Source organism: Fusarium oxysporum, genomic scaffold (genome assembly GCF_000149955.1).
Source record: "Fusarium oxysporum f. sp. lycopersici 4287 supercont2.48 genomic scaffold, whole genome shotgun sequence".
NCBI classification, from domain to species: domain Eukaryota; kingdom Fungi; phylum Ascomycota; class Sordariomycetes; order Hypocreales; family Nectriaceae; genus Fusarium; species Fusarium oxysporum.
In genome coordinates, this window is record NW_017264850.1 from 136625 (window position 1) to 148536 (window position 11912).

At 47.6% G+C, this 11912-nt stretch overlaps 6 protein-coding genes across 7 annotated transcripts in view; 3 read left to right on the forward strand and 3 right to left on the reverse strand.

The window, feature by feature from the left end:
- Positions 1-715: 715 nt before the first annotated feature.
- Positions 716-2525, forward strand: FOXG_17393 (uncharacterized protein; the record flags this gene model as incomplete). The annotated part of the gene is made up of 4 exons (XM_018397396.1): positions 716-1244; positions 1299-1343; positions 1389-1653; positions 1706-2525. The coding sequence occupies 4 exons, from the start codon at positions 716-718 to the stop codon at positions 2523-2525; spliced, it is 1659 nt and encodes a 552-aa protein (XP_018258378.1).
- Positions 2526-3122: 597 nt separating this feature from the next.
- FOXG_17394 (uncharacterized protein) lies at positions 3123-4441 on the forward strand (the record flags this gene model as incomplete). The annotated part of the gene is made up of 2 exons (XM_018397397.1): positions 3123-3728; positions 3788-4441. Exons 1-2 carry the CDS (start codon positions 3207-3209, stop codon positions 4439-4441), a joined length of 1176 nt encoding a protein of 391 aa, XP_018258379.1. The 5' UTR covers positions 3123-3206.
- A 42-nt stretch (positions 4442-4483) lies between these two features.
- Positions 4484-5368, reverse strand: FOXG_22801 (uncharacterized protein; the record flags this gene model as incomplete). The annotated part of the gene is made up of 2 exons (XM_018403215.1): positions 4484-4764; positions 4960-5368. The coding sequence occupies 2 exons, from the start codon at positions 5366-5368 to the stop codon at positions 4484-4486; spliced, it is 690 nt and encodes a 229-aa protein (XP_018258380.1).
- A 999-nt stretch (positions 5369-6367) lies between these two features.
- Positions 6368-6859, reverse strand: FOXG_17395 (uncharacterized protein; the record flags this gene model as incomplete). The annotated part of the gene is made up of 1 exon (XM_018397398.1): positions 6368-6859. One exon carries the CDS (start codon positions 6857-6859, stop codon positions 6368-6370), a length of 492 nt encoding a protein of 163 aa, XP_018258381.1.
- Positions 6860-7602: 743 nt separating this feature from the next.
- FOXG_17396 (uncharacterized protein) lies at positions 7603-10284 on the reverse strand. 2 transcript variants are annotated; one of them, XM_018397399.1, is made up of 3 exons: positions 9974-10284; positions 8207-9930; positions 7603-8151 (listed from the first exon to the last, which is right to left on the reverse strand). In XM_018397399.1, exons 1-3 carry the CDS (start codon positions 10165-10167, stop codon positions 7925-7927), a joined length of 2145 nt encoding a protein of 714 aa, XP_018258382.1. In that variant the 5' UTR covers positions 10168-10284; the 3' UTR covers positions 7603-7924. The 2 variants fall into 2 exon arrangements, with proteins under 2 accessions (XP_018258382.1, XP_018258383.1); XM_018397400.1 differs by having other exon boundaries at positions 8207-10284.
- Positions 10285-10651: 367 nt separating this feature from the next.
- The window catches only part of FOXG_17397 (uncharacterized protein), a gene marked incomplete at its 5' end in the record, with an annotated part of 1753 nt that continues 492 nt past the window's right edge, over positions 10652-11912 (forward strand). Inside the window, one exon of the mRNA XM_018397401.1 lies at positions 10652-11843. Coding sequence (XP_018258384.1) covers positions 10652-11843 — 1192 coding nt within the window. The remainder of the gene's footprint in view (positions 11844-11912) is intronic.

Genomic DNA, 11912 nt, shown 5'->3' on the forward strand with positions numbered 1-11912 from the left:
CCTACGAAGTCGCGTCATTCAATAACAAAGAACATGCAGCTGTTGCGCGATCGCCTAAGACCATTATGCAAAAAGTATGTAGATACTAGCTTGAGTTTCTTAGAAGAAGTAGGTTTTGGTTATGTGCCCATCTGCATTGAATAGCCAATGTAACTCTCTAGATATCAGCCGAAAAAAGGAACACCGCTTCAAGACGTACGCTGCGCTCCGGAGGATCGGTTAAACTGTCCATCCGGGCGGTCATTCCTGTAACAAGTACGCAACCCTTGTCAGCAAGGCACAGCCGAACTTCAGCTAGGTCATCGGCCCAATCAGATAATGTGGCCAAAGGGCGGTACACTGGCTTAGCTTCTAATACGTCCAGATCAGCGACTGGGACAACTGCACAGCCAAGGCGCAGAAAGTCAAACAAGCAAGGAAATGCTGGAAATGGGATCGTTTTGCTCATCCAAGCACTGAAACTAAACCTCCTTCTGGATGGATCGCTAGGCAAATTACAGGCTTGTTGCTTGGCCCACTTCTTGCACGATCTACGAGGCTAAACTCTTTCCAGTATCAACGTGCCGCTCTCAGCCTTACAACAGGTATGATGTCAAATTGCTTGGCGACGATATGCACAACAATGTTAAGAATCAAATCTGTATTTAAGAGTTCAAGACTTGCCAAAGATTGAAATTATCCCAAGAGACATTACACTTCACTCATACTACTCAACATGCGTTTCGAATCTTTGGCCTATATGGGCCTTGCTGGCTCTGCAACAGCCAGCGTCATCCTCTCAAATGATGTTCCTCTTACTGGCCCCTCTTTTCTCCCTAACTTCGACATTTCTAAGACAGATTTCCTCAATGAAGCCAAGGAAAAGTTCCCATCATTGGTCGAAGAACTCTTTGATACTAAGATCCTGAATAAAACAGACCTCATTTTTGCGGTTGATGTCTTTTCAGCCTCGACCAATGATTCGCTTTACAGTTACTTCCATGTTGGCGATACATACAAAGATACTCTCACAAAGGGAAAACTGACTGAGGATACAATCTTCAGGACTGGCAGCGTGACAAAGGTCTTCACTGTGTATGCTATCATTGCTAAGGCTGGCATTGAGGCATTGAGCTATCCTGTGTCCATTTTTCTGCCTGAGCTTTTGGGTAATTCGTCTAGTAACCCACTGGAGAGAATCGACTGGAGTGAAATTACTGTGGGAGCACTTGCTACACATCAGGCTGGCACCAGTGGCCCTGGAGGTAAGTTTGCGGCAGTACCTTAGGTGGTCCACTGAGTATTGACTTAAACAATAGAATACTTTAAACTCAACCCAAATACCACTGGAGACGATCGAGAAGGTAAGTAGGACACCTAGTGGATTGGGCCCTTACTTACAAGACCAGGCTTTCTTGAATTTATGCGGGATACACAGGTCCCTACTATGGGCCCTTGGCGAAGTGCGCTGTACTCCGATGCCGGGTTTGGCGTTCTGACTTTGATCCTTGAGCGGCTTACTGGCCAAGAGTACAAAGACGCAATTAAAGATATTATCTTTGAACCACTTGGAATGGACTCTTCCTCTGCAGTGGTTCCCAATGGCTCGGACGTGGATGCCGTAGCCCGGACTGGGCTCAAGTCATGGGGCATTGATGTCCCTATTGTGGCTGGGTAAGTCAAGTTTCGGAATGTGCTGTTGGTGAAATAAACTAACGATGAGAAGATCTGGTGGCATCTATTCATCTGCCAAAGACTTGCGACTCGCGGGAATCTCTATCCTGAACTCCGACCTCCTCTCATCTTCCACTACTCGGGAGTGGATGAAGCCTCGCAGTAGCACTGGCACCCTTGTCGAGCTTGTCGGGGCACCCTGGGAAATCACACGTCTCACCCTCCCTACTGGCCCTGGCTCGAACCGCACCCGTGTCTCTGACCTATATCTCAAAGCTGGCGGTAACGATGATTATACCTGCTTTATCGCCCTTTCGCCAGACCATGGTATTGGCTTCTCGATTCTAATTGCCGGCGAAACTGCCACCCCTGCGCGTTGGCCACTTCGCGACGTTACAGGAACAACCTTCATCACAGCAGCTGAGTACGCCGCGGCGGAAAGTGCCGAGAAGAACCTCACCGGTACATTCGTCGTCAAGGGCTCTGAGACAACAAACATTACCATTGAAGTCACGAAAGGAGAGCCTGGATTAAAGTTGAAGTCTTGGTACGTTAAAGGACAAGACGCAGTTGAGGATACTTCGTCACGCCTCTACCCAATGGGTCTCTATTCCAACTCTCGCTCTCTAGCCGCACAATACAATATCAAGGGCAAGTTTTCTACAGCTTTCCGCGTGGTTTCTGGACTTGCAACCCCTGCACCTCGTGCTGCCGTTGAGGGCGGCAAAGGAGGATTGTTCGACCAGAGTCAGGCCTGGATGAATATTGGAGCCTCTGGGACTGCTGATGAGCTCATCTTCAATATGGAGGATACAACAGTCGTTAGCATCATTAGTCCCTACGATGGGACGGAATTTGTTCGAGTAGACTAGGGGACGATGGACTTGGTTATGTTTTATAATAGTTAAATTACCTTCGCCCTGAGACGTTGCTTATTTAGAAACTGTATAAACTCTGCAGGCAACTTTTGCTCTTACTATCTTGTCCAGACTCTGAGAAGGTACCAGAGCTTTGGCTCTTTAGGGCTAACATTTATAACACTAGGGTAGATATTAGATTTCTAGTAATTTTATAATTAAATCTCTTAAATAACTCCGAGATACCTTATATAACCTTAAGTTATATAGAATGTTTTACTTACTGATTTACTGAGGAATCAACTCCTAGTTTGTGGAGTTAATGCCGCAGAATATTTAATTTTCTTCGTCTTAACTAATGACGCGCTTGGCTGATAGACACGTCCTTGTGGTAATGACTTAACCTGTAGTTACCTCCAAGCCGAAACCACATTCTTACCTAGGTTATTACCCCTCACATTGAAGATTACTAAAGATCTTCAATTGGACAGCCTCTTTGAGTTTGGGCAGTGACGCTGAAAGCTTTAGCAGAAAATCTTTATGAGGCATTTATATTAAAGTTCTTATCAAGTTTTATATTGTATTTAACTTAGAATAGAATATTGGGATCTGCTTTAAGATAACCAACCTATTTATAAAAAGTCCATCTGACATACAATCAACTTCTCACAACAAAATTACAAAAAGTCGCTCTCCATGGTGCCTACAATTGAGTCCCCTAAAGATCGAATCAGCGCGGCAGCAGCTGAAGGAGAGCGACTCCTCTCGGTTATCGCTGCCACTGAAGATACTGCAGCCACTCTAACCCAGGTCAAACTCGACCTTGCTGCACTCAAAAACATATGGTATGATGCAGACGCGTTATATAGCGAATTGTCCGCTCGACTTAAAAAGGAACAGAAGGAATATGAAGATCTACGAGGCAGCCACATAAAAAAGTTCTTTGCTGGTTCACAGTATAAGGAAAAGCTCACCAAGGAGGAGAATGACGTGATAGAGTTGCTGGAGTGGCAGGCCAAGGCGGACAAGACGCGCAAAGAGCTCAAGGCCAAGCTGGATGACATAAAGGAGCGGAGGCAGAAGTTAGAGCACATGCTCGAGCAACGTGTGCAGGCCCTGAATGATCTTGATAACCTTTATGCAGTTGTCTTTGATGGGCCTTCGCCAGATAATGCTGAAGAAGATGTGCTCGAGGCAGAGATGAAAGCAGCTCAACAGGTAATAACTAAAATTATTTTCCGTCGTTTTCTTTAGGGCATGACATTGACATTCTCAAGATATTTGTTCCCATACAGAGCCGCTATAGCCAAGTGGCTTCAGTGTTTAACTATATCACAATGGCTCGCTCACGCGTCACCTTCGCCGCCGGAAGCGCAGCAAAGGCGTTCAAAACCTCCGAATCAGATATCTTTGATCTGAAAGCCGGAGCTGGAATAAGAGCTAATCGTAACTTTAATTCCGCTGTTGCTGACCGGAAAGAGCGTGAAGAGTTGGGCCTGGTCCGGCGTAGTCTGGCTGAGGCTTCGCAATTCCTCGCTCTGGCTCACGAGCTCGATCCCGAAGTCGGCGGGTTTATAATGCCCAAGGTCGCAGAAGGGAAAAGCGCCGTTGACAGATTCGACGACTTGATCAACACACCGGTGACTGACTACTTGTTCCATCGGGAGATTAAAGCAACGGCAGAGGGTATAGCTGCGGCGGGCGCGATTGTAGACAAGGAGCTGCGATTGGCTGAGGAGAAGAAGAGCGTATGGACTGAAAAGAGGGATGCTGCAGGTAAGGACCTGAAACAAGCAAGAGAGAAACTGCAACAGTTACGAGCCCGGATCTTCGAAGACGCTGTCAATGGTCAAGGAAGCTCAACCGCACCGTCTTATGAGCAAGCGACAGCAAATGAGCACCCACCACAATATATAGAAACAGAACGTTAAGCCTTTAGTTATAGCTAATTGAGCTATCAGAATAACTAATTATTATTCATATTTTGACATTTCTTCAACACCTGGTCCAAGCCGATCAGGCTCCTGCAGCTTCGAGTAGTGGACTGTACGGCAATCGTGAAGTGATCTGGTGGCCCTGAAAGGTAGATATCCGATAAACCCAGTATCGTCTTGTTCTGGATCAGCGGAGACTTCCACAATCAGTCCTTCGTCATCGACTGTAACCGCGCGAACTTTGGGAGATAGGTAATCGGCGAATTGTGCCAATATTGGAACCTCAACATCCTCTTCAGGCGGGAAGAGTTTGGCGGTGCCTGTCGCTTAGACCATGAGTTAAGAAACCAGCATTCGGGCTGTGCCCAATTTGATATGACGCTGTAGTAAGCCAGTAATACCAAAGCCATGGGGTGACCATCTCGGGCCAGATCCAAGAACTCCTTAGGAAGCATCACCGGCCAAAACAAATAATGCGCTGATTTCGATTGAAATGCCTGGAGCTCTTTGTCTACTGACGGTATCAATGCAGCTCTGAAGAGCTTCGATTGACGCAATCAAGACCTTCTGAGTCTCTTCAATCCCCTTTGCTTCATATGTTCTACTCCGCAGCTCAGGAAGCTGTTCAAGAAGCGATTGAAGGCGGTATGGATCACATTTGTTGCTGCCAGGTCCTATGAAGAGCACATTTAAAGGGCTCGACCCGAGATCGAGACCCGATGAATGGAAGATGAGTTTTATGCCTCCGACAAGAGAAAATATGTCGACGACAGCTTTGGTTGGGGAGAAAGTATTGCCAGTAATTTTGCAATCGAATGGTTCAGCGAAGGCGTTGACGATTAGAAATATCGATGTCAGAAATAGAGCATGGCAGTTTGTCGAATTCATTATGGCAATAGCCTCCCTCATCTTCCCAGCAGCCATTTTTTGATGGTGGAAGCCACGCAAAGAGTATCGATGCCGATCATTCGGATTAAGGGATGCGAGGTGGAATCCAGCAAAGGCCAGAAGCTCATGCAGCAAATATGGATGTGACAAAGCCTCGCGAAATACACCTGAGCGCAAGGCATGGCAAACCTCTGGGGCATGCGACAAAGTTCCATAGGACACCATGGTGTAGTGGTGGATAAGCTCAGCATCCAATATCCACGAGCCTGACTGCTCTGGTTCTGGGTGGCTGAATAAATCAAGAGAAGTGGGGAGCGAAAAGGCGGACGATGATGAGTTTCCTTGGGATTTCTACAATTAGTCAGTATAGACCTCCCTACAAAAGTGTCGATCTCATGTACCGTGGAAGCACTTGCATTCTTTGTGCTTCTCCTTGAAGCTAACGGCGAGTCTCGACCTTGTCCGCCGTCACATTGTAGGCTGCATAGCACTTTATGTCGCGTACACGCTGCACAGGGAACTTCTTCGTCACACTTACTCACCCCAAAGTAAATTTGGGTCCCGCAACAGGGCTGGATTCGACGTACCTTTACACGCCTTTTCTTGCACCTCAAGCAACTGTGACGAGATTCCTTATGACCCACCCGTGCCATTGTGATTGATCGCAATCCTGGAGGTGGCGTTTGCCAGAATATTGAATACAGCCGTGTAACCGCGGCCAAAGTTGTGCTGGCTTGGTTTTGTAGCAGCTAGCAAGAAGAAGAGAGTTGTATGGAGATGCGGAGAAGAAGCGAGGTCAAGCAAACTCTCTTTGCATCTGGGAATCCGAGCTTACTATTGGAGCGAACCCGAGCTAGATTATCTCAGAGATATTTGAAACTTGAGCGGCATGCGCAAGCAGTAAATCCATCAATCAATTTATAACACGATGAAATTAATCTGTCCAACTTCTAGGTAATAGCCGCCTCCTCTGCCTCAGCTTCTGCAAACAATCCAATCGCCGTGCCTGCCTGCCCAGATGCATGCCAACAATATCTAGGGCACAGTGGCAATCTTGTCCCAATGCTGGCCCCCGCTAGACAAGCAAACGCCTGGGTTCTGCGGAATCTCAGAAACTTGTTCACGGCATGAAAACCCCTGCTGACAAGCATAGAAGTGCTGCGCATTGCCTCCCCCGATCCACCTGATGCCCTGAAAGATCACACCGCTGCTAAGTGGCGCTGTTTCCTGGAACTTCTTACAGGGATCCCAGATAACCATGAGAGGGTTGAAGATGGCGTTCTGGCAGTTAGGGTCTGAGTATAGCTCCCAGTTTGTGTACCGCAAATTCTCTTGGCATCCTTTTAGGACGTGACCGACGGTTTTGGCGGTATCTGTGGCGACTGCCGTGGCTGTGGAAGCCTCGGCGGTGTTTGCTGACTCGGTGAATGGCAAGATCGTGGGGGAAACATCGAGAGACGATCCTGGAGCTGCGATAGCCGCTGGGACCGACAGGAGAAAAAGTCCGAGGCTCCAAAGAGAAAGCATTGCTGGTGATGTGACTTGAGATATGTCTTTGGGATAGATGTGTTGTTAAAGAGGAATTAATGGAATTGATCTTGAGGGGGTCTGTGTGCTTTTAAATTCGTTTACAAATTCACATCAATTTATCATATACATCATTGACGGAAGCAAACACTAATACTTTCTACTTGCCCGCGAATCCGGATCCCGGTATCTCCACTTCTTATCGGAGAGATTACTCAGGACCGCGCACACTTACTAAGTAAAATTTCAATCAGATATGGCATGATCCACTATGTTAAGCAATAAGAGATGGAATCATTATATGCAGTGGAACACGAGCTGCGCGAGCACGAGAATTCAATAAGACTTTAGCCACTTATGAAACGCCGCTTATTCCAGAGGGAGATCAGCACTTAGATTTTCCAAACCACAGATAGCTTAACTGGGTACCTGTATGCCTAGATACCTTGAAAATACTTTTCTTTTCGTCTCAGATCTATTTTATTGTTGTATTATGGGGGATAGACTGAACGACCTCAAGGGCCGTCGGAGAATAGAGGCTATATTGATTATCCCGTGGTAAATAGCAGTGATACTTGAGAACCGATCGCGGCCCTGCCGCTCTTCTTATCCTACCATCGATTCATTCACGCCCAGCCCAACTTACCCATGGCTAAATGGCCCCTCTTCAGAAGATGGCTTTGCCATTGTTGCCTACTGTGATTTTCTGGCAACATGCGCTGCCTGAAGCAACAGCTACTCAAGCTTTCCGCAAATAGAAGCGGCACCGCTGAGAATTTTAACTTTCCCGGCTGCAGTGACTAAAGGATGTACAAGGGTAGAAATATCCTCGGATTCGCACTATATTGTGACTTTGTATGGTGGTATTGTCGAGGGGATCATCAAACTTGGCAATTTTGCGCCTTATCACTACCTATATGGCTTGGTCGAGGTTGTCTGCGACTTTGTCATTGTCCCCGGTGTCGGCTTGTCCAATCCTGTGCCCGACGCAAAGCCCTCGCATCTACAGGAAGATGCAGGCCTAGAACCTTACAGCTGCTTTTACAAGGTGATTCCCCGTTACTGCTATGGTTGATGGAGTAACTGAGTATTGCTTAAAGCTGGTGTCTCTTCTTCCAGCGATGGAGTTGAGACATTTATCCAGCCAAACAAGGGATCAATTGGTAGACCATACTCAAAATCGGCCATGCGAAACATATCAGATCCCGTATTGGACCATTCGGTAACCGAAAACGTGCTCTGAATTATGTCCAAGTCAAACGACATACCATTTTGCCTAAGAGAGTGCCCTTCTTTTGCAGGAAAGTCAATATCATATATGCGAATACGAGGGAGAACTGGACTTACCGGTAACGAAGTTCAACTGGTTGGCCTCAATTAAGCGTCTGATGCTGTTTGCTGGTTTTGCAACACCAGGATTTGCCGTGCATAGTTCATCCAGGCATTCCAAACTGGACTTGAGCATCGATAAATGGTCACCTGCTTGGCTCTGAGAAGCTGCATTACGGACGTGAATTGTGCACGCCACATACACCGTGTACGCGAGCACATAAGGAGCCCCATTTAGCCCATAGGTTGACTTGTAGACTGAGGCTATACTGGTGATGCATCTGGCCGCAACAGTACATTGCTCCCATGACCGTCCCGACGTGGCAGTGGATCGAAGGTGATCATCTGACATGAATGGTCGATGGACAAGAATGATAAGAGAGTGATAGACGTTGTGAAGAACCATGATGTTGGGTGTTTGAACCGCAGTGCTCGTCGACAACCATGGTTGGAAATCTAGCTCTAACGGTAGCTTGTCTCGCCAATGCTGCAAGGCCTGCTCAATCTTTTGTAGATCGATTTGAGCGTTTGAGAACGTGGCTCCGACCACATAGAAGCGATTGATGATTGTCGTCATTATCTTCGAGAGAAGGCATAGCTGCTGGAAAGTCGAAACGGAATGTCTCGGGATCGCATCTCCCATGTTTTCATCAAGCCTGGATGTGGAAGAGTCTGTAGTCAACGCTGAAGGATAAAATGGCTCCATTTCCTCGTACAAGTCAAGGAATTCGCGAGATACTTGTGAGTCACGTAGATTGATTGCAACTGGACGACCCATATAGAGACTCTGGAGCTTATCGCAGACAAAAGCGCCCCAGAAAACCCGTCTCCGGATCTCAATCTCTTCAGGATCTTCTGTAGTCTGCCTGGGATCGAGATGAAGACCAAGATCATAAACCATTCGTAGGGCGTATCCTGTATACAGCCAGCCTTTGGACGTCTCTCCGCGAGCATTATACGTCGAGCCCAGAAGGACAAGTCCCACAATTGTTGATATATGCGGTCTAGTGAGGAGACTTTCGCTGCTAAGAAGCTCATCACAGCGCTTGAAGAAACGACGGCCAACGCTGGATGGATCATCTGGGTCGTCCCTGACGTCAGATCGCGGAGAGAACTTGCTACAGCATGCGAATATGGCATTGAGCATGAAAGCAGAGCAGTATGGACCAGAGCACTCCAAGTCTCGCATAACAGCCGGCCGATATGTGAGAAGAAAAGTATGATGTTGACGAGCCCAGTGCAAGTTTAGCAGATGAAGTGCAAGTTCTGTTGGCTCTCCGGCAATTGTTGCGTGTCTTGTAAGTCTGTGCTCGAGGTGCCGTTGCATGGCGGCATTGGCTATTAATTCATTCTTGACATGCTCTGTTGTTGTAGATTGGCGGGATGATGGGGTTCCTTTATCGTTCCTTGCAGGATTGTGGAGAGCAGACGATGGACCGAAGCTGTTTGTTGTGCCAGCATCGTCGACGGATATAAAGTTTGCAATATTTAGCTCATCATCTGATGATACTATTGGTGTAGTGGCCTTTCTATCAATAGGTTGACTTGTGACCTTTCGTGATGAAGCCTCTCCTACAGGGTCAGCCTCAGTTGACTCTAGCAAGTTGACAACCCCATCTTCATCAACAGCTGCATTAAGTAGTTTCTCCCGCTCCTCCGGACCACTTCTCTTGAGAGTAAACAGGAACACTTTAAAAGTAGCCAGGTCTCGTTGCAATTTATTAATCTGCGAAAACGTAGGTCTGCCACTTATTAGACTACTCAACACGATGCAGCATGACGTACCTTTTTCGTGGAGTTTCTCTCCGATAGATACATTCACGTTTTTGACTGGCACAATTTCCACATTCAGGCTTTGCAGCGTCGCAACGGATCTTCTTGGTCCGACAGGCCATACACGCTTTTGCTAACGACTTGGGTTGTCGTTGACTGGGACCATCGTCTGCGACCATCATCACGTCATTGTCCCGAGAAGACATTATGCAAGGTTTCGAGAAATAGTGGAGCGAAAATGATACGACTGATATGACAAGATTGTTGCAGAAGGGCCCATCATGGACGCAGAGTTGCAGAATTGCTTCAAGCAGCACCTGAAGTTCGTAGGCCGGAGAAGAAAGCTCCGAGTGGAATGTGGAGTCTTGTCTTTACCGAAGTAACCGAGCCATCACTCGGAGAATCAGTCTCCGCGGTGCCATTTTGCTTCTCCACTACCAGCCACATGCTGGAGGAATGGGGCCAATTGAATGCAGCTGCAAAGTGGCTTGGTAGTCAATTCGGAGGATGAGTCCCCGTGTCTTGAGTGGCGTAATCACGACAACACCATTCTCTTGAGGCATTGAAATAATTATATAAACTCTTCAAAACAGCGTATTCCACGATCTTTCATCTTTACAATTACAAACCATCTTCTGGATATCATATTCGTCCCGATTTTCTTCTCTAGTCACTCCCCTCACCGTTACCATGGCTCTTCCAAAACAAGTCGATGTCCTAGTTGTAGGCAGTGGCAACGCTGGTTTTGCAGCAGCTCTCTCAGCAGTTCAGAACGGCGCAGAAAGTGTCCTGCTTATCGACAAGTGTCCCGAGAACTGGGTCGGTGGAAACTCTTTTTTCACCGCTGGCGCGTATCGAATTGCCCATGGCGGACTTCAAGATATCCTGCCAATCGTCAACAACGTGTCCCCGGAACAAGCCGACAAGATCGATCTAGCTCCTTATACCGAGAAAGACTTTCAAAACGATATGGACAGAGTCTGCATGGGACGCTCAGACCCTGAACTCTCAAAGAGCCTCATTCAGAACTCCAATGCTACTATCAAGTGGCTTGCTGCGAATGGAATACGATTCCAGCTTTCCTTCAACAGGCAAGCATATGAGGTTGATGGGAGGATTAAGTTCTGGGGTGGTATGTGTATCAAGACCGAGGATGGAGGCAAGGGTCTCATTCAAGACTATCTTGCTGCCATCAAGAAGCACAATGTCCAAGTTTCGTGGTCAACTGGCCTCACGGGATTGAAGAAGCACTCTTTCAATGACGGTTACGAAGTTGAAGTCTCTCTTAATGGCGTCAAGCGTACATTGACCGCTGGTGCTGTAATCCTAGCTGCCGGCGGTTTCGAGTCAAATCCTCAGATGCGAAGTCAATTCCTTGGGCCTGGCTGGGACTTGGCCATGGTTCGAGGGACACCTTACAATACTGGCGATGTTCTGGGACTGGCTATCCAACAACTTGGCGCGCAGGCTGTGGGCAACTGGTCTGGTTGCCACTCTGTTGCCTGGGACGCCAATGCTGAACCCAACACGGGTGACCGAGAAGCTTCCAACGAGTACACCAAGTCAGGATACCCTCTTGGCCTCATGCTCAACGTTGATGGCGCGAGATTCGTTGATGAAGGTGTTGATCTTCGAAACTACACCTATGCCAAGTTTGGCCGAGCTATTCTTCAACAACCCGAGCATCTTGCTTTCCAGGTCTGGGACTCCAGAACAAGCGGTTGGCTACGGTCAGAAGAGTACCGCGAGGAACGTGTTGAGCGCATTACTGCTAATACTCTGGAGGAGCTCGCCGACAAGTGCGCAGAACGAGGCCTCCGAAATAAGTCTGCCTTTATTGACACTGTTCGTGAATACAACGAAGCAGTCTATGCTCACCGTCGTGAGAAGCCGAATGTCAAGTGGGATCCAGCCATCAGAGATGGACTATCAACACAGTCTTCCACGAAGA

Excerpts from the sequence above, each read along its gene's own strand:
- FOXG_17396 (XM_018397399.1), bottom strand. The coding sequence starts at position 10,167 with ATGTCTTCTCGGGACAATGACGTGATGATGGTCGCAGACGATGGTCCC. Across the intron at positions 9,931-9,973 it reads AGAGAAACTCCACGAAAAAG|ACCTACGTTTTCGCAGATTA; the intron begins GTACGTCATGCT and ends AATAAGTGGCAG. Across the intron at positions 8,152-8,206 it reads CCAGTTGAACTTCGTTACCG|AAGGGCACTCTCTTAGGCAA; the intron begins GTAAGTCCAGTT and ends TTCCTGCAAAAG.